The sequence below is a fragment of the Lepisosteus platostomus genome, chromosome 25 (assembly GCF_059453375.1).
Source record: "Lepisosteus platostomus isolate fLepPlt1 chromosome 25, fLepPlt1.hap1, whole genome shotgun sequence".
In the NCBI taxonomy this organism is placed as follows: Eukaryota; Metazoa; Chordata; class Actinopteri; order Semionotiformes; family Lepisosteidae; genus Lepisosteus; species Lepisosteus platostomus.
In genome coordinates, this window is record NC_142635.1 from 13018689 (window position 1) to 13045880 (window position 27192).

At 39.6% G+C, this 27192-nt stretch overlaps 1 protein-coding gene across 2 annotated transcripts; it reads right to left on the bottom strand.

Moving 5' to 3' along the window:
- Positions 1 to 666: 666 nt before the first annotated feature.
- Positions 667 to 18574, bottom strand: pou2af2a (POU class 2 homeobox associating factor 2a). 2 transcript variants are annotated; one of them, XM_088619355.1, is made up of 5 exons: positions 18393 to 18574; positions 8889 to 8989; positions 4165 to 4207; positions 3418 to 3725; positions 667 to 3060 (listed from the first exon to the last, which is right to left on the bottom strand). In XM_088619355.1, the coding sequence occupies exons 1-5, from the start codon at positions 18400 to 18402 to the stop codon at positions 2659 to 2661; spliced, it is 864 nt and encodes a 287-aa protein (XP_088475481.1). In that variant the 5' UTR covers positions 18403 to 18574; the 3' UTR covers positions 667 to 2658. The 2 variants fall into 2 exon arrangements, with proteins under 2 accessions (XP_088475481.1, XP_088475483.1); XM_088619357.1 differs by lacking the exon at positions 18393 to 18574 and adding an exon at positions 10019 to 10168.
- Positions 18575 to 27192: the final 8618 nt, after the last annotated feature.

The following is a 27192-nucleotide window of genomic DNA, read 5'->3' on the forward strand; positions in this document are numbered from 1 at the left end:
TGTGCTTTTTTGTAGACTTTAACAAAGATTCCAGATTAAAAAAGACTGGCTAACTGGAATATCAGGAGTTTTAAAAAGATTCCATTGTGTTTAGAATCTAATTATTTCAAGATCTAGACACCCTAGTCTAGATTTTCTGACTCTTACCACCCTACAGGACAAGCTACTTATCTCAGAAATGCGCAACTTTAGTGCAACCAGAGAAACTGAAAGCTTATAAACGTCTGCTAAGCGGTTTGCAGCAGAACACTATTTTTTCAAGTGTTTTGTATGTTTGGAGTTAATATTGATAAGTGCTCTTCACTGGTAAGCTGCAAATGGGCATGGTTTTTAATGCTCTAGAGGAACTAAAAGTATATTTTCATTTTTAATACTCAGGAAGACAGCTTCTCCACAGAACATATTTCTTTCTTGAAAGTGTTATTGAACACCACAGATGCGTTTGTGAGCCTTCCATATAGTTTTTTTTTGCAATCACAGCTAAGTAGCTATTTAATTTGCTATTTTTCTGATTTTCATAAGACATTTTAAGAGAGCAAACGTAAGACTGAATAAAAGATTATCACTTGATTTTTTTTCTGAAATACTACTCTCAACTGTATGAAGTGCAATATAGAGTGGCATTATGCAAAACAACAGGCATGGAATGATTTACAGACATCTGGAGCATTTTAAGACCCTTTTAATTAGTATCAGACCTTTTCAAATCAAATTTCACAACAACTAAACACGGAATGTGAAAAGCGATACAGTATCTGTAAACAAACTATTCATCAGAATCCCCCGAAAGCTATTTAAATGCCTTTGATATTACTAACATGAAACCCCAGTTCTTTCCCTACTGTCATGGCTCCACAAACTCAATTGTATAAAGCAGATTTTCACATGTAATAGCAAAAGGGAACAGGTAGTGTTTAACTTAAATTTTCACCATCTTGCTATAAGATAGCATTGCGAAATTGCCAAATCTCTTTCTTGAAATTAACATGGCAAACATTTCCCCTTGTTAGTGCTTAGTCCCATATGCTTTGCACTATTAGCAGTATTGATCACAGTCTTTCACCTTTCAGGCAGATTGTACTGGTCTCCAATGAGTGGGTTGTGGTTATGTAGCCCAGGACTACAGGCTGGTTGCATCAGAAAAGAGAAGTTCCATATGGATACCTACTGTATATCAGCCACACTGCTGCCACAACTGCTTTAATCTAGAAGGGATGACTACCTTATTATAGAAGCAGGACTTTGCACACAGACTCCCATCTGGAAAATGAAATCTCTAGCCATGTTATTAAGGAACCACCTCCCTGAATTCAAGCCAGTGCCTCAGTTTTCCATTGACCACATTCACATGTCCACTTGCAGTCAGCTCAAGATGTTGTAAGCGAGTGGGGCAGGCAGCTGTCCAAACCACTTTGCAGCTGCATCTGTGAATACGTGAAGGCAAGACCAGACACATTGAGCTTGCAGTGCAGCTATTCACACAGCGCTAAGCATGCTCTTCACTTGTGTTCTTTGTAATATGCAAGTTAAAACCCCTAAATAGAACAATTTATTTCACCTGGCTTAGTTTATCAATATTTAAGCATTGCATCACACCTTTTGTTAGGGACTTCTAACATTGTGCATTGACTCATTCATCTACACTTTTGTTCGTCGGTTCAAGAACTGGTTTCGTCCTTTGCAAGCTGAAGAACGACAGACAGAAGCAACCAAGGTTATCATTCAGTAAAATGGATCACACCTCTGCTAAGAGCATTCCAGTATGGCAGAGATTAAAGCAATTCCAACTAAAATTAATTGATGAAAACGTAGCTCTAGATAGCAGCATCTTTACATCTGCTGCTTTTGACCTCTGTAGAAAGTACATAATTAGGTCTAAAATGCTGTTTTATTTCTCTGGGAAGAACACTGAATCCTCCATGATAGCTCTTTCTAGAATGTGGTAGCTGTAGCATGTAGTTTTAGACCTTATGCACAAATGCCTGTTGGAACTTCTGTACATGCTGTGTAAACAACACCAGCTGACACACAGAAAGTTACCCCGGATTACTGACAGCAGGGATGGCACCCAGAACACAAGGTATTGCTGCACCATTTGGTTTGATTCCTGATGTAACCAGGTGTCAATACATACATGACTGCACATGCAATACTGCACATTGCTATTTGACCCATGCTGTAAGAAAAAAAAAGTTGATTTTCTTTGTTGATTTTCTCATTTTGATGCATTTATTTCCTTCACTGAGATACTCCGCTCCTTTTAACCAAAGTACTCTCACTCTTTTAAGGTCCATGGGTTGCGAAAAGGCTATAACTGCTGATGTAGTCTCACGGGCACTGCAATGAGATCAGAGGCTGTAACCTTTATTCCCCTTTATTAATCTAAATAAAAACAGAAACAATGTCTTAAATATACCATTAAGTGCTTCAATATACATCCTCCAGGAATAAAATAAAAACTTTCCTCTGTTTTTGCAAAAAGCAGAATAAACAGCATGATTCCTTCAAATTTAGGTATGCGATTTAGGGGGAGAAAAAAGGGGATTAAAGAAGGAATTAGCGACTTGCAAGTGTCTTCTTCAAACATAACATCCTTCAGTAAGGTCAAGCGTTCATTGTGGTTTCATTTTTTTTTTTCTGGGCGGTGGTTGTTTTGAATCAGTAGGCCCTTCGGATCTCATATGGCGACCAGGAACTGCTCCCATCTTCCTTTGCCCAGGAGGGGGTGTCGTTAAGGGATGGTGGGGGGTTGTCTGACTCCTCAGAGGACAGGGGGGGCATCTTGGGGGCCAGGTCATTGGGAACAGTCATGTAGGGCGGGCAGGAGAAGCCGGGGGTCCCTGGGTAAGGAACCGGGTAGTGAACTTCATCCAGGGAGTGCAAGGAGTAAGGCTGGGAGCTGGCGAGACTGCTGCTACGGCTGGAACCCCTGTACTGCGTGGGGCTGCCCGACTCGGGGTTCGTCAACGAGCCGGAGGAGGGCACCGAGGAAATGGCATCGGAGCAAAGACCTTCCCCTTGACTGACGCTGTCAGGCCCCGTCTGCTCCCAGGAATCTCTCTGTGGACCAAGAAGAACAGGGTCAGCCAGGTGTGACTGGCCACAGGCCTGAAGCTGGGAGACTCCGCCTTATTCGCGGTACATTTTGCTAGTGCGACAGACATTGGAAAAGCCATCGGCTTTGATGTCGACGGGCTAAGACTAGAGGCTTTTGGGATAGCAGGACTCGACAAAACTTAGCGCAAACGTCTCGAGAGCTATACAACGCTATTGCTGAAGTAGTACTAGATCACCTGAGCTGTACCATGATTTAATACTATTCTAGGAGTATGGGAGGGTGCGGGGAGGGAGGTTCAATCACTTAAAAAAGGGACTTTTGTGAAGGCCTTATTTAGAATGTGACAAGAGCAGGTGTACCAGGAGGAAGTGGGACGACTCTCCGGAGAAGGGAGGCAGGAGAGATGGCAGGGCAGCAGGGGGAAAGATGGGACTTCCCCCCGTGGAGAAGGTTGCGCTGCGGTAGTCCCCGAAGGAGTCTGGGTAGTAGCTGTCGATGAGCGACGAGTATCCCGACACCGCCGACGGCTCACACGAGAGGGGCTTTCCGCTCAGGGACGATGAGTAGACCTCGGCGGCAAACGGCTTGCTGGGGTGGCAGTGGGAGAACTCGGGGTCCGAGATAAATGACCTTCTCATGCCATAGTAGCTAGGCAGCATGTGAGAACCTGGGCAGGGAGATGAAGCGATTCCCGTCAGCTACTTTATGGTTTCCAGTGCACCGTTCAGTCGGTCTGCTGTTGTCATTGACTTTAATGTTCACATCAGGTGTCCCAAACAAGAATAACAAAACGCTTATACAGTAGATGTAAGTCACATTAACCAGAGCTACAGAAGACATGATCGGCATTGTTAATAGATTATTTTGGCCAGACATGTCCTTTGTGTCATTTGAAGAGGGGGGGGGAAAGTTTACAGCATTAAAACCTAGAAAAGTATCTCTCCTGGCTGTTTTCATAGATCTTACCTTACCTGTCAGCTATTTGAGCTTAGCAAGTTAAGCGTTATTTTGTAATTTCATTTGTATGGAAGCAAAAATGTGCAAATAACTCAACAACTGGACATAGGAACAAATGCCTGTTTTGCTAAAAGCTTTCAAAGGCTTACCTGACATTTGGACAAAAGCAGGCTGTGAAGAATTTGCTCCGCCCTGAAAAATAATTAGAGAAATTCAAACAGGTACAATAACATCTCTTCAGCTCCAGCTTTGTTCAGCTCAGCTCACACAAAGGAGAAAATGCACCGATCCTTCTCAACATGATGAATAGGTACATGTTTTCAAATAAGTAAGCACTTTTTATTCCAGAGGATCCCTGAGTGAATCAGATATAAGAGGGAACACACTTCTCTGCCATCACTGGAGGGCAGCACCCACACTGGTGACAAGCAGCAGCAATTCTGCGCCAACACCCACACTACACAGGAGATCAGGTGGGGAAAAAAGAGAGAAATCTCTTCAACTGGATAAAAGGGGAAAGCTTTTGGGATGCCAGCACGTGCGAGCCCAAAGTAGAAATTTAACCAGGACATGAGTAATAACAATCCTTCTTCTCAGAAACAGTACTCTGTAATCTTTAATGACCAGGCAGTCAAGACATCGAGTTAATGTTGGGTCCAAAGTAAAGAACCTCACACTGGAATGTCCCATTTCAGAGCACGGCTATGGAAATCAAAGCCCAGATGGAAATTTGAACCGTGTGGTTTATTTACAGCAGCAACCTACATTTCCTATCTGGGTACTGACCAGACCCACACATGCATAGCTTTTGAGGTCTGACGAGATCTCATTTCTTGGATTGTCACACTGGATGCCCCCATAGATTTGTCTCAAAGGATTTCATACCCTTCTTCTTAAAGCTTGAATCTTGCAGGTCAGACTGGGCGGGAAAGTGGGCGGGACACATTAACTGAAAGACATTAGCTGGGTAATTCCAAGCCAATTCATGTTTCCTCTAGGCGAAGACAGTCCAAAGCTGGGAGGGGGGGGGGGGGTCGTGAGTGGTACCACTGACACACTCTCGAGTGATTCTATGGATTTCACTCTCACCTGAGCCCGTTTGTGACCCTGAACCTAAGCTTTTAGACATTAGGATTCCCTGCTGACAACAGCACAGTGGAAACAAACGGCAAAGACTGTTGTCCTCATTTATCCTGGTTTGATCAGCCGCCGAATTCCGTACGTTTTGCCACATGAGTTACGTCCAACGATAAAGAAGACGTGAGGTGGCGTTGTGCCTCTCGTCACTGGGGTCCTGGGTTCGATTCCTGGGCCGCTACTTTCGTGGCACCTGTATGTTCTCCCTGTGTTCACGTGGGTTTCCTCTGGGACCTCCAGTTTCCTCCCACAGTCCAAAGACATGCTGGCAGGTTCATTGGCTTCTGGAAAGTTGGCCCTGGCTGGGGGGGTGTTTGTGTCTGCGTGTGCCCTGCCTTGTGCTCTGTCGCTTGCCAGGTTAGGCTCTGGCTCCCCCTCCCCCGTCACCCTGAATTGGATGAAGCCGTTAGAAACGGATCAACGGATGGTCAAAGTAGCCACAGGAACTTTTTCCTTTATCACTTAGTATTGCTTTATAAATATGACACCCGTACCGTGCGAGGATTAAAGTTTTCGGGTTTCATAGTTTGGCCAAGTGCTACATTTTTCAGCCGGCATCTGTTAACAGTGTGGTTTTGTTAATTAACCTTTGTAAAAAAGAGCCCAACAGGAATCAACAGGCAAACCATTCCCTCACGTCTTGCCATCATGAAGGGCATTAGCGCACGGACACCAAGGGAGTCATTTCTCTGCAGTGGGATATGCAAAGTACTCTTTGCAAAGATAAAAAAACACCTGTTTCTGTGTTAGTGGTGTCAGCTGGGTAATTCTGCATCCATTTGGGGTTATTCCATGACTCGTTATCCCTAATTTCCAGGACAATAAGAAGCAGAGATAGGAGAGGGTCTGCACTTTGTTTTTAAATTTATGTCTGGAAGCCGCAGAAAGCTGGGAGCTTATCCCGAGGCTGCCGTAGTGCCCTGTCTGCAACTTCGTGCTTCCAAAGCATCCCTCCCTGCTAAAGAGGGGATGAGCTCTCCAGGGTTTGCATATTGCAAACATGAAAGAGCTGATATCAAGGCAGGCCTGGCTGGAGGGGAAGCAAATTTTGAGGACTCGATTTGAATGTAATTTGCCAATGCTGAGACTTCCCCATGCAGACCGTGCATGCCTCACTGCTTTTCTGAAGGCTCCATATGGAAATCAGGTTGTTAAAAACTAATACGTTCACCCAGCAACACAGCAGCTGATTGTCGGAACCGATAAAACCGAGGCGTCCACCTCCCAGCCCTTTGCATGAGAGTGTAATGTGCGCTGCCAGGGCTTAAAGCCACAAGGAACTATTTGTCACTGCAGATCTGCCGGAAAGTGTTATCTGTGAAGCTCGTTATAAGGCAAGAAGGTGTTGTCATAATTAGTAATGTGAACAGCGGGTTCATGGAAATATTACAGTATCCCTTTCTCACTTTTTGGTGTTTTATAGCCAATTGGTAGCCTGCAAATGAGTATTGCCCACACTGTCGTCCAAACCCAGAGTTGTATTTTAGTATCCAGAGCAAGAAATTGATTTCTTGCAGCCGCGTTTCGTTTTCAGGGTAAAAGGCTTGTCGTTGCGGTGGACAGTGTTTATCAAGCTCAATGATTATGCTTCGCCTAATTAAGAACATCGTGGGTCCAAACGCTCTGACAAATGATTATCATCACTTATCTTTTATACAGTTTATATTCGGCATAATAAGGCCATGACGGAGAAGTTTTATGTTGTATGCAAATCTGATCGATACTCACTGAGGTACAATGAAAATGACTCATGTCCGAAGGGTAAAAGTCGCAAAGCGGTGTTTTTGCGTGAGACAACAGTTTTTAGACAGCCGTGGGATTTTTGTGACATTTCTGAATGCCCATATCCCTTTCTTTTTGATGGATTTATTCTTGGCAGCTGATTTCCATGTGGGAAGTCCGCACCATGTCCCAGGAGTAATGGCGTGCATAGAAAATAGTCCAGGTTTTTGATTTAATCTTGCCAGGTTACAGGCACCTTTTGGCAAAATAGTTTTAGTTCGCAATAAATGAATGGAAAACTGGATAAAATAGCCCTTTTCAAACAGTTATTTATTGATGAAGTTCCACACTATATCATGGAGAGTTCTTTCTCATTTTAACATCCATTCTATAATTTTTTTTTCTGAAATAATTACTTTATATTAATCAAAATTACTATATGCTTGAAGTAAATCACCTACTAGAAAGCAATCTAAAAAGGCCACACCTGTTTATTATATTTGTGTGTGTGTGCTATAGTTATTAAAATGTCTACATACAAAAGGACGTATGCTTTTTTGTCCCATAAAGTAAATGCAAATTGCTTGGGTTGTCTTTTAAGTTTGGTGGTGGGAAGATTTTGTATGCTTATTTTTTGTGTAGCTTTTCAGTGGGGTTCTTTCAATAACGGTGACAAAGAGTTTCTCAGTGACTTTTCACAGGTCTGAACTTGAAAGACCAATTTGTGGTCAATCTATGATAAAGCTCACTTCAGTCTGAGATTAACTAAAAACTCAAAAGAAATAGTACAGGAGACAATGAGTGTCTTTTCATTAGCAAAGCTTGTTAAATTGCAGATGATTTCAGGTCATACTGACAAAACATGTCTTACCCTTGAATGCATTTTTACAATTTGAATAACTAATTCTAGCAATGGACATGCAATGTCTACCTTTAGAATTATCTGTTGTGGAGTGATGACGTGTGTCTGGGGAATTACTTTCTGATTTCAAATTACACAGACATGGAATGAAAATTTAAACCTTTTCTTTTTAATTACCCATCCAATCTGTAAGTGTGCATGGCTATCTTTATTGTTCTTTGGGAGAACAACAGGACAAGATGTTGAAAATATTTTACGAAGATAGGACTGCACGAAATTCAATGTTTTATTAAATAGTTTTGTCTACACTCTGCAACTATGCATACTTATATACATGACTGCTTTTTTTACACTTGAAAACTAAAAGTCGAAATGTGCATTAGTCAAACAACCCACACGCAAACAAGCAGATGATCTTTTACAATACTGCTCTTCTCAGACTGACAAAATGCAGCTGACTATTAGAAATCCTGTGCTGACTGGAAGCTGCCAGATCAAAGTTATTCTCAGTGTGTGCAAGTAGAAGGCTGAAAAACTGTGTTCCAGAACTGGGCTCACGCTGCCTTCTGCAACAATACCTGACTTGTCAGTGCTTTGCAAAGAGAACAATGTGACTCAACAGGTGTGCAGTGGCGGCTTTTGCATAGCTTATCTGTCCAGACCACAAGGACAAGAACACAGCCTGCCAATCCTGGGGTTCATGACCATCTCTATGGGCATCTTTGTGTCTGACTTCAATGGATCTCAGAAATTGTTTCATGTTTGTTTTAAACTCTTTTCTTCTTTCTCATGAGCTGGCATTTGGTATAATACATGTATTCGTTTGCATATGTGCACATGTTTATGCCCATTTCCATAAGTAAAGGATCATAGAGAATGTCCTTTTCATCCGTTTGTGCCATGAGCTTATAAAAGTGATCAGGATTGTAAATACAGCAGCACTTTTTTGCACAGAATTGTCAAGCAGGATTAGGACAACACATTCTGCACATCGGTCCTGCTCTGGTACTTAACTATTGTTGTGCACTGAGGACAAGGTACTGTAGAAAGAAAAAAGGTTGGAAAGGGAATGAAAAAGAATAATAAAGTTTGAGAAAGGTAAAGTTCAATTAGGCAGAGGTAAATAACAGCAGCAGAGGTCCGTCAACTCACATTGAACCTGGGCACGTTGGTCTGTCTCGATCTTTTCTCTGCCAGCAGGTCCTTCACGGTATGTTTGACTCTGACCCCCTGATAGACTCTTTTGGAATACTCTGCAAAAAAGGGTGACGTTGTGAGAGAAAAAACAGAAATATAGCATATAGCATATAGCATATAGCATATAGCATATAGCATATAGCATAGTAGCTTTTTGTCAGGATATCCTTCCCACAGCGCAGACCATTGTGGTTAAAAAATCCCGTATTCATGGGATTACAATGATTGTGTATGTTTGTGCACATTATTGGTTTTTCCCTCATTTTCACACATGATTTTCACTCATTTACAGACGGAGGACGCAAAAGACTCGGTTTCACAAAAAAGGCTCAATTTTAATTCTTGGCATTTTAATTACATCTGAGGGATCCGTTGCTAATGTGCGCATACAACTTTTAAAGCCAAAGATGTTCTTTTCCATTTTTTCCAACGCGCCTTATACTGTATACATTCTAAACAACACAGAGGTATTCTAGCCTGTAGGATTACATGTATATTGTTAGAAAGGAAAGCTGGTTGTTTCTTGGTCGTCTTTTTGCCTACATTCAATTTACTTTGAGTAGATTAGTAAAGATGAATAATAGTAATGAATAATATTGTTAATAATAATAATAGTAGTAAACAGAAGCAGTGCAGACATGACCCATAAGTCAATGTAACTAGGCTTCCAGATTTTTCTGTGCTTGTATACCCTCTCTACATTATGAGAAACACCTTTTTCAAAGTAAGAGGAAGTGGGGAAGCTTCACCAGCTTTTCAATGTATCAACAAACTTCTAAAATAAGAACAAAATAAACAGTTAAGCGAAGAGTCACACATCGAAACATCCGCAGTAACTGTTTTATCCTCAGAGGGTTAAACAGCTGGAGCTTGACCAGGCACACACAGGGTGGGGCAAATAGAAGAAAACAGAAATTTCAGTATTAGTAACCTTTGCGTTGTCACATTTTCATTTATCGTTAAATAACTCATAGAATATCAATGTCACTCCATTGAAAAAACTGCAGCTATTAACAGAGAACAGGCTATGTATTCACAGAGGCCGGCTACTGTAAAATCAAACATATGAGCAAAAGAGGTCTTACCATTATTCTTGATAGTGGAGTACAAGAAGGTGTAAAGCAAGAAAATAGTCCAAGAAAAGAAATATCAACCAAACCACCTGTCTGCAGAGGAGACTGTCATGCTGGGAAATGAAACTGTCCTCTTAATACACAGAGACCTAGCCATTTTAAACAAAATAATTGCAAATAAAACCTCATATCCAAATAGGGGGGGCATATTTGGTTATCTTTTTCTGTTAGTCAAAACCTAAACAGATTAAGTTGCTCTTTATAAAATCTCACAGTGAACACTGTAAGAAGGTGAGGATCACTCCGTGTGTATCGTTCGTTTTGAGCAAAAGGTGTTTCCTCACATGTAGCGTTGTAACATCAAAGTTGTTTTCACAGATATAATTACTACATCTCTTGAAAGCGGGCTCATCAAAATCCTACCCTAGGATTGTGGAAGTATGAGACAGGCTTCCCAGCCATGTTTGAAGTTGATACCCTGGCTTCTTCAAAAGTGGCCTGATCAGATCCCTGGATCATTTGCCCCTGACTACCAACTGGATGAGTCAAATGGCCTCTCCTCATGCCTGTGTTTCTTTTTTGTTTCCTATTTTCAATTGACACTTCCTGCATTTGACGGTTTTTGCTCATATGTAATGTTTCTGAAAACTCAGATGATGTCAGTGTATGACGGTTCTGAACAAGTGACATGTGTAACACTGACTCAAAAGAGCAGTAAAGGTCTCTGTGCAATAGGCAGCCAGTTAAAAGAAAGGAAGTTGAACCTTAGACTGAGGATATCTCTCATATTTGTGAAGGCTACAGCGGCCTCTGAAATATTAACATGTGCATTGTAAAATAAGGTGAAATCGGAGCACCTTTTTGCAGAACACAAAATGCAGAAAGTCTGACAGGAAGGCCTCAGACTTCATCTCAGAGTGACCCATGACTACAATCAGTCTTTCCTCCCCTCAACAGCTTTTCTGCCATCACTACAGAAGCTGGGGCTGCTTACCGCGGATGGAGAGAGAGGGGGTGGGGCATGTGTCACCCTTTCTGCCAGGCAGGTTCAAGCCAATAACACTCCACTTAGTGCAGGGCTGGTCCGTACTCACTGAGACGATTTTGTAATGGCTTGTAATTCTAATTATTCAACTCGGGTTATGCAAATTTCGGTTCGGTCTCTACGTTTGTGTTTTGAAACTCTGGGGTAATACTTTAGCAGCTGTGCGGAGGAGGGATTGGAGCTTTGGACCTGTATAACTGGAAGGCCAGGGCCAAGGGGTCTGAATTCCAGGTAGAACACACCGAAGCTGGTGTACTGTGGAGCTGCATACTGTACTTTACTCTGATTTCTGCAGTAAAAATGCCCAGCTGTATAAAGAGGTATTAGTGTAAATTGCTGTGGATAAAAGTGTCAGTCAAATCAATGAAGAATATATTATACCAATGATACATTTTGCAGAGGGAATGAAAATAAATCTGAAGTTTTGACATTTAAACAGTCTGAGGTCTGCTGTATCATTAACAATCTAGATACAGGAGGCTGCACAGTACTGCTACCTACCAGGGGTAATGTGTCTGTCTGTTTATCTCCATGTAAGCACACAGATTGACTTGTAGGTACTCCTGAAAATGCAATTAAGTTTTTCTGAGGGGTATTGTATACGAGAGTGACCAAGCATTTGGTAATAAGACAATAAAAGTACATGAACCAAGGGATTGACTGAACATATCAAAAGTCTGTCATGAAAAATAAAATCCATACTTTTGCATGTGATAAATTATTTTTTTTACCTTAGAAGTCATCACCTTATGACTTGTGACAGTATGGAATAGAAGAGCCATTAATGATTCATGCAGCCCAAAGTAAAAGAAGATTAGTCCTTCATATAACTGCCCGTTTCCATTTAATTACTACAGTATATTATATCCTGTGAGAATTATGTGCTGCTTTGTAGCCTGAAAGAACCCCTTACAATGACTGCTAAGATTTTGGCAGCCACTCACAGATTTTCCTGTCCTTTGTGAAATTGCTGAAGTTTGTTATGTACTGTACATGCTAACATAGTATTTGCTGCAAAATATGTCCCTTAATACAAAACCAAAGTTTGATATTTATATATATCAGTTTTTCTGTGTAATCTGAAGACCCTATTACAACCCTAAAAAATGACATCAATGTGAGTTATTTGTGGAGCTTATTTGTGAACACTTATTATAGGTAAACAGACGCTTATTTTTTAATTTGTGTTGCAGCATTCCTTGTTCCTAAGGCAAGGACTGCCCACAAAAGAAATTTCCACCTCCCCCATTTCTGGAACATTCCATAGCTCAACGCGCACCATATGATCATTTAATCTCTTGCCATTATTGGAACAAAATGCATACAGTAAATGACTCATTTGGGAACAAGTAAAGGTTTATTCCATGCTGAAAGGAAAAGGAAAGAGACAACGGCATTTCGGCTGTGGAGCCTTCTTTAGGCGTCAGATGTCACACCTGAAGAAGGCAGTCAAAAGTTGTGTCTCTTTTCATTTCCTTTCAGCATGAAATAAATCTTTATCTGTTCCTTTGCAGCCTACGTTTGCTGACAGAGCTACCTACTGTATGTAAAGCATCAATACCTTCCTGAACACAGAAAAAAACGAAAACATGTCGCAGTACCTAAACTACCATTCAGTTTCAGCACTGCTTTTATGAACACAACATTGATTTGCCTGTTTTGTACTGTTTTATTGCTAATGTCAATTTTTGACTGGTGCCAATAGTCTACCCTGGGCTACCCTTGTAAATGATATGTAAATCCTAATAGGTTTTCATCGGGGTAATTTAGCAGATAACTAAACCTTTCTCAGCATCATAGAAGCGTTTGGTTTGCCATTTTGCTTGGCGGGAAAATGATGAAATTGAAAATGTGTTTAACAGTGGTATCCTGATAAAAAGAGCTATTACACCAGCAACAAACATAAAACATCTTCACAGCTACCTTCAAGCTACCCTAATTTTCTCATTAGATGCTACAAATGGCTTGAAATATGCAATGCTGTGCTGGTTAACTGAACCCAATTTTCTATTCATGTGATTTTGCCAAATAAATGGCTCAATACTGTATTTTCGATTATACTAGACATTTAAATTCGGCTAAAATATGGTACTGTTAGAATGCAAAGCTCTACAAATCCCTTGTAGAACTGCACATCAGTCTTCAACTCCTGACGCTTTGAGATGCTGGAACCTGCCTACCCATCATTCCCTCACATTATCGTTCTGTCTTTAGCTGCCTCGTGAATTGCTTGGTCCAGCAACTGCCTTATCTTATCATTTCCTAGGGACTCAAGGGATACCACACAACTGAAGCCTTTGAAGGGCTGTCAGAAGGAGACAAGAAATAAAGAGAATCAATGGATCAGAAGAAAACAGGTGGGAGCTCTCTTTTTCCCCAATAAAACACATTTGCATGTTTATATTTCTTCTGATGTGTGTTTCGGCAGGTCCTTACGGATCATTCTGCACTGCTGATTTTCAATCTTTCCTTCAGTTCACTAATAATAAATAATCATCTTTATTTTCTATAGGGCCTGTTAAAGTGGGTTCTCAATGTGCTTTGCGATGGGAATAAAGAACGTTAAAAGGGAGAGGATTTCATACAATTAGCACAATAAAAACAAGGGTTTGGAAAGCAGAAGAAGATACAACCATTTAGGAACCAGTTAAGTAAAAGCCTTTCTGAAGAAGAAGGTTTTAAGGCCGGATTTGAAAGATAAAATTCCAGAGGTCTGGGACATGGTAAGAGGAGGCCTTGTCACCCACAGTATGTAGATAAGCTTGGGTGATGAACAGGTGGACAGAGTCAGGGGAACAGGAGAGCCATATATAATAAATAAAAAATAATAGAATTAGCTCAAACATGCCATATTACAAGACTGCACTGTATCCAACAGAACTTCGTATAAACAGCTGTTATTTACGTAATGTCTAATGTATGTGATACATTTGTCCCAAAATGTTTCCGTAATGTTCTGTCCCTTATATGATAGAAAATAGGCCTTACTAATGGGCTTAATAATTCCTGACATTTGCTTCATTTACTGTGTCAGAATAGCAGGCCTCTGTATCATTAATGGCATAAAGCTATCTGATTTTTCCAGTATTTACAGTTCATTTTTTCTCTTTTCCTTTTTCTGACAAACAAAGACAGTAATTGATTGTTTTCCTGCACGTCTGTTAGATTCATCGACACCTGCTGATTTCACCCAGGCTGCAAATGGGAGGTTTTTATTCAAATTTGATCTGGGATAAGCTCACCCGGAGGTCCGTACGTTGGGAAAACAAAGGGAGATGTGTATCCGGAATAAATGGCAATTAACCACAGGTCCACAAATGCCAATACAGGCTCTCCTTCCGCTTTGGATCAACTGGACCACGTATGGATCTGACCAAATCCAACAAAAAGGTGAGAGATGAACCTGAACATAATGCTGGTGGATGTGATCCGCTTGCAGGGCTGAAAGAGGACCATTTGTCATTATACCAACAATTACCACTCTAAGACGACAATCCTCCTCTGCAGAATTTGTAACTGCACACTTGTAATTTATTAGAGCACAGATACAGAAGTGCCTGAGGCATGGCGTTGCCTTTGTTTTAAAGATAGGAAAGTAACTAAACTGAGGGTTTAGTGTTAAGGTTTGTATTTTCTGCTCCTGTTTCCCTTACCAATCTAGAATTGTTGCTTTGCAGCACACAGACTAACATAGCTCTTGTCCCCTCTAAGCAGAGGCCTTAAAATTCTTCGTAATGATCTTGTAAGTCAGATATCCCAGGTCCAAGAAGGTTTTAATATGGTTTCCTTTGGTCCCATTGGTCTGATTTAAGTTTGTTTTAAATGAAGTTATAGGTCACGTCAAGCAGAGAGCGCCATCTCAGTGACCAGAATTTTTCCTCACTGACTTCTTTTGACAGATCAAATCTTGAGCTGCAGTGGTAGGTCATCGGTCTCAGCTTAGGAAATCCTTACTACTTCATTGAAGCACTGTAAGAAAAAAGCTTGCCAGCTGTCACAGATTCTAGTTGCTCCTAGATTAAGAAAAATGTGTTAAAATAACGTCTCTGCGATTTTAAAATGAAGTCCTTCTCTAACTCCCCTCCATCCCGATTGCAGTCTGTTCTGTATCTTCCATGACTCAGCCACTAGCTTGCTCAATGTCACCTCTGTAGGAGGGCCCCTTTCTGGAGAGAGCTCCAAACTCATGCCCTGCTGTTGTGGGAAATTCTTCAACAGTGGAACATGAAACAGCCTTTTCAGGCGCAGATTCAAGCTTTATTGAGCTCAATACACACCGAAAGGTACCACAGCATCTACCCCTCAGAAACGTCTTGTGTTTTCTAAACCTTTTTAGTCACTCTAGCCTCAGGCAGTGCATGACGGGCCAGTCTGATTCTAGTTCACCAGGCTTTTGTGCTGTTCTCGTAAGTCAACTACTCCTGCTCTTGACAGTCTAGTCAGGAGCAACTCAATTACTGCTGTTTTGGCAGTCAGTTCTTATCGTCCCATAACAGTCCTTGAAGCAGTTTGGTAACTGACACAGAGCTAAATTAACATGTCCCAATTATTATTTCATACATTCTGCAGCGCGATGAAGTATGACCCTGAATATGTGCTAGTATATTAACATAGCAGGAATGGTACTTGTCCTTCTTCTGCAGCCATTTGCTCTAAACCGCAGTAGATTCTAGTGTGTTTCATGATGGACTTCTGCAGTGAGAGACACTGAATGATCCTGTTATAAGCAACAATATTATCCTTGCGTTCATCTATTGTCAGAAGGCCACGTATCTGTGTGAGGCCTTGGCAAGGCAGGGGCTAATTCTGGAAGAACATGGTACATGAGCACTCGTTTCTTTCAAAGGAACAGCAATGCACTGTCCGGCCCAAGCAAGAGTAGAAAAGTAAAATGAAAACAAAATTTCAGAAATATATCATTATAGATCAATTCAAAAGCAATGCACACTTTCAGGTTGTAGACATGATTAATGCATGAGAATCTGACTAATACATGAGAATGTGGGTCAAAAGTGTTGTTATCTTTTTAATTAATTATCTCTGCATTTTATTTAAACTATTTTTCAAATGGCTCTGCTCCTATTGAAAGCATTGTGGAAAGCGGTGTATGTTTGCACAAGGATAAACTGCTTGGGAGGCACAGTGACGCACGTGTTGGCATAGCTACCTCACAGCGCTGGGGTCCTGGGTTCAGTTTCTGGGGTGCTGTCTGTGTGGAGTTCATATGTTCCCCCTGTGTTCGCATGGCTTTCCTCTGGGTGCTAGGGTGTCCTCCCACCATCCAAGACATACTGGTATGGTAGTTGGTGTCTAGGAAAACTGGCCCTGGTGTGAGTGTGTGTCTGTGGGCCCTGGCATGGACTACGGTCCTGTCTAGGGTGTATCCTGCCTTGTGCCGATCCGACTGCCCAGGGACCCAGAATTGGATAGATTGGTTTGAAAATAGATGGGTGGAATACAATTATTTTGAAACAGCCTGCTTTGTCAGTTTGTTCCTATTTGTTAATCGTACAGTGATCCAAGTGTTAGAGAGAAATCCTATTGAAATCATGGAGTTTTACAGTACTTTGGCTTTAACCCAGTTGTGAAAAGGAGTGACAAGATGACAATTATGGACAATGTGGTCCTTCCTCTCCATCTTTGCAAGAGCCAAGGAACTGTTACCAAGGCAATGAAGATGGGATTGATGGGGGTTGCCAAGCACAGACCACTGGGTAAAGAAAGTATGATGTCCCCTATATATATGGAGGAAGATGCAGATGACTGTAAGTACTGGTGGTTTATCTCCACTTAAACTAGTACTGTTCCTCCCTGTTCGGGCACCAGTCAGGATGTTTTTGGATCGTTTGAGTTCACTGGGACAAGCTGAGTGAAAATGGGTGGTCTTCCGTTTGCAGCACTGAACTACAACAAATCGTCAATGCGCTATTCTGATCAGTCAAAGATCATTGGTAGGGTTCCCAAAAAAAAAACAAGAAAAAAAATGAAAAGGGTGGAGAAGGGTGATTTTAATTGCACTCTTTTTTACATTCCTAGGCAGCATAAACCCCAATGAGCAGACAGCATTTGCAATTTAATGTATGATAGGAAATTGCATGCAAAAACATAATGTTATGTAAAGGACCCTAGCTTTATGAATGTGGTCACAGATAAGTGCCCATGATAGCTGGAAGATTGGTAGGGATATATAAGCATTATCAATACTTTTGGGCCTAGCATCATAAATCTGAACAGAGCACTACAAGATACTGAATGTTTTACTTATTGTAAGATTAAAGAAGACAAACTTTCCGATTTTATTTCTAATGCCACACCCCATCCACATATTCAAACGTTTATTAAAAGATTCGAATTTATTTATATATATATACTTAATTTTATTCAGAACTATTTTAACGCTTATGTACTTGTTTCTCACTTTTGTACGAATAAATGTTTCAAAGTTTAAGGAGTAATGTTGCAGATGTTTTACTTTACATCAAAGAATCAAGTAGTATTCCGTAAGTAAAAAACTTTTTTTTTGTTTGTTTGTTCATGAACTCTCCCTACAAGCTGTAAAAAATAAAACTTGGTTAAGAAGTTGTCTTAAAAGTGGTGGAACTATGAAATACAAGTGTTACCGCGAGAAGCTCGTTTTGCAGTAGCTGAGTGATTTTTGGTTCGTAAGTAGCTTACATCTTTTTATCATCAATTCTCTCTTGAGGATTTTGGTTTCTTTATTTTCCTGTTTTACAAAATCCCGTGACATCACAAAAGAGTATGACTAACAATTCCTTTGGCAAGTTTGTAAACGTAGGTGTTAAGTCAGCTGAGTGCTCAGGTCCTGTTTGTGGTGCTTTGACAAGTTAAATAACGGAAACTTTAGGTGTTTCACATTTTCCTATTCTGCAAGGCCATTTATGTTTAATTGTATTTTTATTATTTCTCAATTAACAATAAGGATCTTCTGGAACGAAAGACCTCTTACTATATGAAAGCATTATTAGTGTTACAAGCGAGATCAAAGCTTGAGTTCACTTTTCGTTTTAGTATTTGTTAAATATTTAAAAGAAGCTCTTTAGTGAGCGATACTAAGTAATATTCTTAAAACATTTGAGAACATCTTTGGTGGTAGATGGCTCAGTGTCATTTACAGAAAAAAAATGACACCATTAGTTGAGTTCCCAACTTTTTTTCACGATTAAACATTTGTATGCACTCACGAAACGACAGCCTTCGCATTGTTAAAAAACACTTCAACGACAACCATAGAAGTAGCATTCTAATTATCATCGCAGCTACAACGCCCGTGTCATTGCTGTAAAAATTTACTTTATTTTATGTTATTTTAGTTGCCCTTACCTGTTTCCATTCCGCCTATTTTTGAAAGTGCAGTTAGAGAAGGGGGAGGGGAGCCGGTCTTCAGTTCAGGTGAGAGATGTCTTTTTATTTCCAGTGAACAGTGCGATAAATGATCATTATACCAAGGGCGCAAACTCTAAAACTGTCTTAGAGACATTTTGACATTATATACCAGTGATAATGTTGGTTGTGAAGTGACCTTTACCCATTTGGTTAAATGCAAATGATTGGCAGGACGTTTCTCTATAATTTGCATTTATATTCTAGATCAGATGCGAGAGGGAGTTGAGCTCCGTAGGTGAAAATCCTTAATGGATATTATACTGGATATTAATATTTTTCTCAGATATAATTATTGTAATAACCGCTTGTGTTCTTTAAGAGACATTTGAAAAGTTCAAGTACATACACTGGAATCGAATTTCTGTTTACAAAAACGTGAGCATATGTATATTTTGAAGTGTAAAGATGATTTATAATTCTAAATTTATGATAAAACGCTTTTTGACCGATTGAAAATACTATACGTAATTTAAGGCAAGCATATTGCATTAAGCCCATTATATGTCAAAACAGTCAACAACTTTTTTTGTAACGATAGCATGAATCATACAGTCTTTTTATACTTTCAGGCTAGCAATTTTTTTAAATATTGATGTGTCTAAATATATTTTTTTAATTGTATCCTGTATAAAATTCCCACAAAGAAAGATCTCTGTGTCATTCATTAAATCTGTGAGGTAACCCTGACACTGCTGGGCTGTTTTAGGGTCTGACTGGGTTTGTCTTATGTTGGTATTAGAATGGTTAAAAGTGGCTGGGATGAGACTGAATACATTAAGCTTCAGGACCTGACTGACATCTGGCAGAATGTTAGTGCAAAAGCAATAATATTCACAGTTGCTTTTAATTAGCCAGTAATAATGGTAGTAGGGGAAGAAACTGTTTCTACCTTTATTTCAGCAATTGCTGGACCTTAGGGGAACACTTTGGCCTAACTGCACCATTTATTATTTTCATGCTTTAATAAACTTCTGAAAAACTAATTTTGACTAGAACGTGACAATTGCATTTACCAAACCCATGCATTCACTTTCAAAAACTGCAATTTTATAACAGCAATAGTGATTATAATTCATCTGTAGTTTCACTTTTTCATATTGGTGGCTCTTATGAATTTGTAGAGTATCTGGTTTCTCTGAAACTATAAAAATGCATATTTAAATGTGCTACACCTACAGCCAAACATCTGTGGACCATCTCCCAACAGTTTATTTTTTAAAATCTTTAAAAATGTTTACATTACTTTATTAGGAGCTGAATGGCTCGAGAACATTATGTGATAAGATTGAAATTTGTGATTCTTTGAAACTTTTTTCTTTGGAAAATAAAAGTATTAATTTGGAACAGCCAGTCAATGTAACATACAATGAATAACTAAACCTACTTTTTTCCAATGTTGGTATTAAGAATAAAGCATTTCAGAAGGCAAATTCGATTTTTGGGTAGGTATCAAAAAGTGCAGAATGATTCCCAGTGACCGTCTGATAAATGTTGTTCAATTCAGGAAAACTGTAAAATGATTTCAGGTGTCTTAGAGAGAAGACTAAAAAAGAACTACACTCTCCTGGTGTGAAAAAGGTTCTCTCTACATGCAATACACTGTATGAAAAAGACCACTTTATTAATATTTTCCAAAAAATACATTTTTCTCCAGAATAACTTTTTTTCCCCCTGCAGATAGCCAAGTTATAGTTTAGAACTACTCCAATTTACAGAGTTGGAAAAATTGTTGGAATGTTTGGATAAAGCCAAAGAGCAAATCTTTTTTTGTCCAAAATTCAAGAAGTTTGCTTTGATCTGAGTGTGGACCATGTGTTAAATAACCTTTTAGCATTATAAAAGACAAAATGCAGGAGTGATAACTCTGACTTTTTTCACAATTTAAGAGCCAAGCTCACTACTGTATATTGCAGTATTCCAAAGATGTATAAGATGTAAAAAGCAAGGCAGTAAGAGTTTGTGTGGATCCCAGTGGACTATAGTGTGTTCCTTTTTCAGAATTGTCATTATTCTGCAAGTTCCAACGTTGAAATCAACAGAATATGTATAGAAGGACTTCAGCATTATGAACTGGTAGACAATTGAATTCTCAACATCCTTATAAATGATAAGATCCTAAAGTTGAGAATGAGTTGTAGTGGGCCCTAAGCAGTCAGAAACTGTGCAGTTAGCAGTTATTAAACAAATTTTGTTCAACTAAAATAGCCAAATTTCGACATACTTCAAAACGGTCACATTTGTTTGAATGACTTGGAGCAATTTTTGTCAAGAAAGAAGTTGGTCCAAAGGCAGATAGGGAAGATATTGTGCATGGGAAGAAATAGAAAAACATTACAGAAGACATAGCCCATCTTTATCTGAAACAGTGCTTCTTTAATTAAAATGAGATTGACTTCAATTTTGATCTGTTCAAATTAGACCTCACAACGAAATTAAATATAATATGCTCTCAATGTTTGCATTACCCACATATCTTATTTTTTAGTAGTTCTGAGCAAAGCAGGTTTATGATAGAATTTTCAAATAACATTTTAAAATAACAAATTTAACCATTGAAAAACTCACACTTAAAAACGTAATCCAATTTCTTTTGGAAATGGTTGCAGTTGCGGACTCAAAGATCGGCACTTATTTTTGAAGCAATTACTCATCGTGTTTAATAAAAAAAAGGTATTTATCCTTGACACAGTTTTGAGTCTCCTTTATTGGCTCCTATCCTGCAACAGTAAATAGAGGTTAATTCATGAATTGCAGACAGGGGTGCCAGCACTTCTGTTTGTAAATTCATAGAAGTACAGCATATAAAGAGATGGATATTGAAAGGTAAGGTTTGAATAATTTAGAACTATAAGAGTTAGTGCATATTTTTGTTTCCAATAAATAACACCAGTAGTTTTGTATTTCTGGATTTTGGTTTATAATAAATTAAGCATAAAACAGCTAAGTTAAAAATATTAGCTAGCTGGCTACCTTTTGTGCTATGCATGAATAACTTCTCTGAGAATCAAATTAAGATGGCTTCCCAGTCGATATCCAGCTGAATGGCACAGTGGAAGCTTTATGTGGGATTCAAGACGTCACTGTGAGAAAGCAGGGACTACTCCAGGGCTACTGCTAGTCTACAGGACCAGCTTATCTGTGCACCCAATCTTGGGTTCACGCCACATGACCTTCAAAACAATAACAAGCAAGAGCACACAAGAACGTAGAGGTTACAAAAGGGCCTTCCAGCCGATCTGTCTCGCCTTTCAGTTGACTTGCTGTGGTCCGCGTTTCACTGTTGATCCCAAGAGATCCATGTCTTGGCTGTGTCCAGAAGCTCGTAGTCAAAAAGGACTTTAAGGATTGAACCACATCCTCTCTGTTCAGGCCTGAAGAGTTTCCGCTCTTTCAGACTCTTAGTGTAGGTCAGGACATGTTTCTTTCACAAAGTGAAACGTACACTACTTTAGATGAGGCTGAAACATTTTAACAACTTCTGTTGATTTAAGGCCTTTAGGTATATATATATATTAATATTGTTTGCCTTTACTGCAGCCCAACACTGTCTAGAAGAGGAAAATGGAATCATCAGAAATGCTTGACACTTTTTCATGGCCATTTTCTTTCTCATGGGGTTACGTGAGGTTTATATTTTCCATTTTTACCACATGCGTGCTGACGTCTACACCCGCACTCCAGTCCAGTGAATATTGGCTCAATGCTAATGAGACCTTACAGTTCTTGCAATCCAGAACCTACAGCACCTACAATATCAGATCTGGTGTCCTTCTTTGAGGGGAACAGAATTGTAAACGGCAGTTTTTAACTGACGCTGGGGAGGGATAACGATGAGAAGTCAGTCTCACACAGCTGCACCTAATCACCATCATTATGAAGCCAGCTTCATAAACTTAACTCAAATGCCTCCCTTCACAGCATCGCTCCTCCAGCCCATCTCCACCTTGGAGCTGCCCCTGGATTCACTCAGTCTGAACGGGGTTTGAGTCTCCTCGTCCTGTGGCCAGGAGACGACCCATTAACCCAAAACAGGTAAAGCCAAAGTTTTCTTGTTAAGTATTCCACGCATTTACAGTGCATTCAATTCTTGGATGTGGCTGTCCCTAGTAAAAGTCTATCAAATCTCCTTGTCTCTAAGAGAAGCTTATGTGTAGCGAGAACTACCAGTTAATCACGGAGTTGATTCAGAGTCGGCAGGAGCAATAAGGAGTGGACTTGATGAACCGTGCATCATGAACCGTCTAACAATATGACAATGAAGGCCCTCCCTCACAATGACTCCCTGAAACCTGCCTGACATTTCCATTCCCAAGCCTGATGCTACACTTACTAAGATACGGATCTGATTGATAATCCATCATTTATTGACTTTACTGTACATAGGGTTTTATTTCTGAATGCATCAGTTTTTAATTTCAGCAGTCAAGTGGACAAAAAGGTTTAGCTCCATAAAATCGCCCTCGTGAAAGAGGCCGTTTATTTTTTTTTAATCGAAGCAGAAGATGAACTTTAGGAATGAATGCGTGTGAGGAGCGTGTTTTTCTCATTAGCTCAGGTGGGTAGCTGCGTCCTGAGGCGTAGGCTGCAAAGGAACAAGTAATAAGTTTATTCCATGCTGAAAAGAGGAGAAAGAAAACACAACGTTTTCGAAAACACCCAAAGGGGGCTCCACAGCCGAAACGTTGTGTTTTATTTCTTCTCTTTTCACCGTGGAATAAACCTTTTACTTCTAATTATTCTTATAGTTTCCCTGTCACTAAAAGTATCATCCTCTCTTTACCACTTTCTGTGTGTGTACATTCATGTTTTTAATATATATTGCTATTGCTGCACTCATGTGTCCCAGATCTGTTGATCACAGTTTTTATGACCAACAGGAGGATACCTTAACTTCATAGATAATCAAAATCTTGACCATTATGCAAAGTTGCCCTTGCAGAAGCTAAACAGACTGCCTGAGAGATACAGCTAGCAAATGATTCGTAGCCATCTTAATTGATAAGTGTAAATTCAACACCAGAAGAAAACCTGCTCTTCACAGAGAATGACTTGATAAGCCTGTTTGGGATCTTTTATACAATTCAGCTTGTTAATACAGTTCCTTTCGTGTTCAGAAACAAGACATGTTCACAATGGTCGGTATTGTCGTTCTCATCTTTTGATTTTGAGTATGTAATAGTTAAATTTTAACTATTACATACTCACGTACACAGAATCCTTCACAGAATAAGATATTTACAGTATGTTTGTGTTTCTGCAAAATGTTTTGTGTTGTATGATGTGGGAGCACAACAGGCAACTGTAAATCATTTAAATGAAAACTGGCGTTACCCCGAAAAAAAAACACTATCAATACAAGGTCAAACTTTTCAACTGTAAAATTATCATCAAAGACTTCATATAGTGTGCTGTACAATTAAAAACATTAAAAATAGTTTTTAGAATGATTAATTTTTGAATTTCATTGATATTGCAATTGCAGGTTCACCATTCCTCTACTTTTTTCTCCAGGACACACTTTATGCACACTTCATGGAAGAAAATCTAAACGATAGAATCAATACTCTTCTTACTATGTCCTCCACACTATAACATACAAATTATTATCCATTCTGAACCCAAGCACCTGTGAAACCTAGTCTTTGATCTATTCAGTTTCATGGATTGATGATCCGATGCCTGGTCCGAGTGGTATTTGAATTTGTTTTTCCAATTGTGCTATAAAGAAAAGTACATGAATGAAAAGATATCCCCCATTTGGGGTATTCTGGGCTTCTAATGTTAGGAGAAATTGCTTGGAAAACACCTATTGCAAAACTTCCCAATAAACCCAATATAGTTGTTTAGCATTTTCTAATAATTCAGTGCTAAATACGTTTTTTTAAGGTTCCAGGCCATTTAAAGAAAGGACAAGTTACTTTATATATGTATTAAAAAAAATCTTTCTGGGTGTATTTTGTAAGGACATGACCTCCTGCACATCCAAATAAATTGATTAGATACATATCAATTTATTTTCTGCTTGAAAAACATAAACCCAGAGGCTATTTGTGGTTAATCTGTCGTGTCTGTTCATGGGCAGAGCTTGAGTACAATTTACTTCTTGTATTACACACCTGTACAGCAGTTTTTGGTTTTACAAAGGTGAGGTTTTGTACTTTTAAAGGTTTTGCAATCGAGCAAATGCCTTCTGAGGCTGCCAGTGATTAGTATTTTATCAAAATGGCTCTGATAAGCAAATGCATTCCATCTGTAATAAAATAAGCACTTTGAGTTTGACAAATTAAGTCTGAAATCATTGTATTGGGAGCCTGCAGAATTCTTGATCCCCTATAAGTAAATGCATTTATGTATGCAATCGATACTGTACAAATGAAAAGTATTCCACCTTTTAGCTTTTATTATTTTAGTAGGATGAATACAGAATAGATTAAAAAAAACATGAATGCGTGCTTATCCAGTGTAAAGGATTTCCTACATTGATGTACATCAGATGTACAGTACTTGCCTATAAAGATGCATTTGTTTTAATTGAATGATATTGATACTGCATGGCTTTTTCTGTGGGATTATGGTTGACTTTCAGAAAAAAAAGTAACTTCAAGTCTATAGAGTTAACTGTTATCCTTCAGGGGGTTTAAAAACCTGTATCACTGGTTTCCTCACGTTTGTGTTCTGTAACTGTGGCCTTTAGCAGTGTAGCTGCTTTTGCCAGAGGAGCTTGTGTGCATCACCCTGAATTTGACTTCTGCAGGCACACGCTGATAATCTATAATACTCTTCCATACATCACAGACAGCAGGACACCTAGCATATATAACCATTTAGAAGACATAATATAGGACTGCCTAGTGATAATGTTGTCATTTCTTCATAAATAGCCCTGGGAGATATGTGCTCAAGATAAAATTTGACAAGTGAGGGATATTTAAAAGAACTGCCAAATCTTGGAGGGAAACAAGGAGATTGAGAAATACCATGACCTGGAGTGTTTAGAAAATGCACTGCTGCCCTAATAGAGCTACTTTTGCACCAGAGCTTCTTGCAAAACTGAACTAGACCTCCAATCCAGATCAATAAGCACAACGATGCCTCCTTCCGGCATCTTTTCACAGCTTTTTTCAAAATGACTGATGAAACCGAGAAAAAGGCCAAACGGATATGAAATGACAATTCTTGGTTGCAGAGTATGTGGATTTCACACTGGCGCTGTACTTGAATGCTCATGTACTCTACATATACATGAACAAGAGCAGCTCATTTGTTACGGTGCCATCTTCTTAAGAGCAGTTTTGCCTTCTGGACTTTATTTTGTCATGTGCTTTTCCATCTTACAGTCTTTCCAGCCAATATCAGCTTTCATCTGGGTGCGGTTTAATGACTGCATGGCTTGTAAGCCTATTACCCCCCTGCTAGCACACACAAGACATACTTTCAAATCTGCTTTCTTTTGTTCAGTTGCATTTTATAAATACTGCTGATCTACCAGTTATTTGACAATTCCACCAGAAGGAACGGAGAGTTGCACTGGTGGCAGACAATTCTTTTATTTCTTTATTGTACCTAGTGAAAACAAGTACTCTTTCGGAATATAGACAGTATATATTTAAACTTTGTTCTGGCTTTTGCTCTGAACCACTGAGTAAAGAAATTTCCCTTGCAAATCACCAGGGATTATGTTGCTCTCTGCTCCTTTTTAGTCAGATAGATGCTGTCTGCTTCTCTAATTTTTAAAACACACTTTTTATTAAAACCAATAAGAACAAAAGTCAAAGAATCAATCAGTAGTCTATGTGATACAATAATGCTTTCAAAAGTGTTGAGGTTGACTGACAGCAGCTGTTGTCAGGCAAACTTAAGTCCAGTTTTTGCTACCATGGAAACAGCCTCTTCTTGCAGCATGCTGGGGACTGTAGGCCAGAGATTCTGGTAGACAGCCTAGAAGTTCTCCTTTTAATATTCAGAGCCAAAACTATATGTCAGCTCCACATGCCTCCCCATACCCCAAACTACAGTTTAAATTTCAGCAGTTCAAGTAGGTGGCTGCGTCAGCATGCGTAGGCTGCAAAGGACCGAGTAAAGGTTTATTCCGTACTGAAAAGAGAAGAAAAGAAACACATCGTTTCAGCTGTGGTGCCTTCTTTAGCCTTCACACCTGATAAAGGCTCCACAGCCAAAACGTTGTGTTTCTTTTCTTCTCTTTTCAGCCATTTAAATTGCAGACTGCAGAGACTCCCAAGGACTTAAATGCTCTCCGTCGCAATCATACACATTCACATTCACTTTCAAAGTAAAACCCCTAAAGCTTGAATCCCCACTTGCATTTCTACAACCAACTCATAAGACATGTGAATTCCACACAGCTCACAGCTCTGAGAATGCAGCGCTCTTAACCGTGAAAGGCTGTTGGTCAATTGCGTCTGAAACTCAGCGAATTGTAGTCTGGGGCCCCCTCTAGCGGTCAGTCACTGTAACTGTGTCCAGTTGCCTGGTTTTCCACGGGGCCCGAAACAAAGCATTTGGAAACCCTACAACCTACATCGTTTAACATAATATTGTCTTCGCTGTCATTTTAAAAAGTAGACTTCAATCAATAATAGCAGGATGTGGTTTTAATTTATTCCGTTGTATTGCTCTGATTATATTGAACATTAAACTGTCTTAGAGTAAAGCTGGAAAAGCTCCGTGAAGCTGGCCACCCTACAAACGGCACCAACGATGAAACCCACCTTGTTCG

What these genes read in the sequence shown, in the direction of transcription:
- pou2af2a (XM_088619355.1), bottom strand. An exon ending in TGCTTTTGTCCAAATGTCAG is followed by an intron (nt 3,726 to 4,164) that starts GTAAGCCTTTGA and finishes CTCCCTGCCCAG; the next exon opens with GTTCTCACATGCTGCCTAGC. An exon ending in AGTCGTCCCACTTCCTCCTG is followed by an intron (nt 3,061 to 3,417) that starts GTACACCTGCTC and finishes CTTGGTCCACAG; the next exon opens with AGAGATTCCTGGGAGCAGAC.